This window comes from Gavialis gangeticus, unplaced genomic scaffold (genome assembly GCF_001723915.1).
Source record: "Gavialis gangeticus isolate Ggan-Ray unplaced genomic scaffold, GavGan_comp1, whole genome shotgun sequence".
NCBI lineage: Eukaryota > Metazoa > Chordata > Crocodylia > Gavialidae > Gavialis > Gavialis gangeticus.
This window is the reverse complement of record NW_017728996.1, coordinates 18,189,653-18,190,336: the sequence shown is the minus strand read 5'-3', so window position 1 is coordinate 18,190,336 and position 684 is coordinate 18,189,653. Positions and strand designations below refer to the sequence as shown.

General features: G+C 69.7%; 1 protein-coding gene across 1 annotated transcript in view; it reads left to right on the top strand.

The window, feature by feature from the left end:
- Position 1: 1 nt before the first annotated feature.
- The window catches only part of KIF7 (kinesin family member 7), a gene marked incomplete at its 5' end in the record, with an annotated part of 15,855 nt that continues 15,172 nt past the window's right edge, over positions 2-684 (top strand). Inside the window, one exon of the mRNA XM_019503817.1 lies at positions 2-167. Within this exon, the coding sequence (XP_019359362.1) occupies positions 2-167 (166 nt within the window). The remainder of the gene's footprint in view (positions 168-684) is intronic.

Below are 684 nucleotides of genomic sequence, written 5' to 3'. Positions count from 1 at the left end.
CTTCCAGCCCGACGCGGTGCTGGGCGAGGCGGCGGGGCAGGCGGCCGTGTACGGGGCCTGCGTGCGGCCGCTGCTGCGCGCCTTCCTGCGCGGCTTCAACGCCACCGTCCTCGCCTACGGCCAGACCGGCTCGGGCAAGACCTACACCATCGGCCAGGCCAGCGCCTGTGAGTGCCCTGCTCCTCGCTTGGGGCAGCCCGCGCCGTCCTCCTCCCGCCTCAGTGCTGCGCAGCCCCCCATCTTCTCTTCTCAGTCCTGTTCCCCAGACCTTGAACCGGGTTTCTTGCCCTCGGCTGGACTCGCTCCGGTTTCTCCACATCCTTTCTGAAGTGAGGGTGTTCCCGGGGCCCTGCCTCCCCACAGACACTTGTGTGCCCTGTCTGCCCTCCCAGGGCCCTGCCGTCCTCCTGCCCACCCTCCCCAGGCACTTGTGTGCCCTGTCTGCCCTCCCAGGGCCCTGCCGTCCTCCTGCCCACCCTCCGCAGGCACTTGTGTGCCCTGTCTGCCCTCCCAGGGCCCTGCCGTCCTCCTGCCCACCCTCCGCAGGCACTTGTGTGCCCTGTCTGCCCTCCCAGGGCCCTGCCGTCCCTTTGCCCACCCTCCCCAGGCACTTGTGTGCCCTATCTGCCTTCCCAGGGCCCTGTCATCCCCTTGCCCACCCTCCCCAGGTACTTGTGTCCCCTG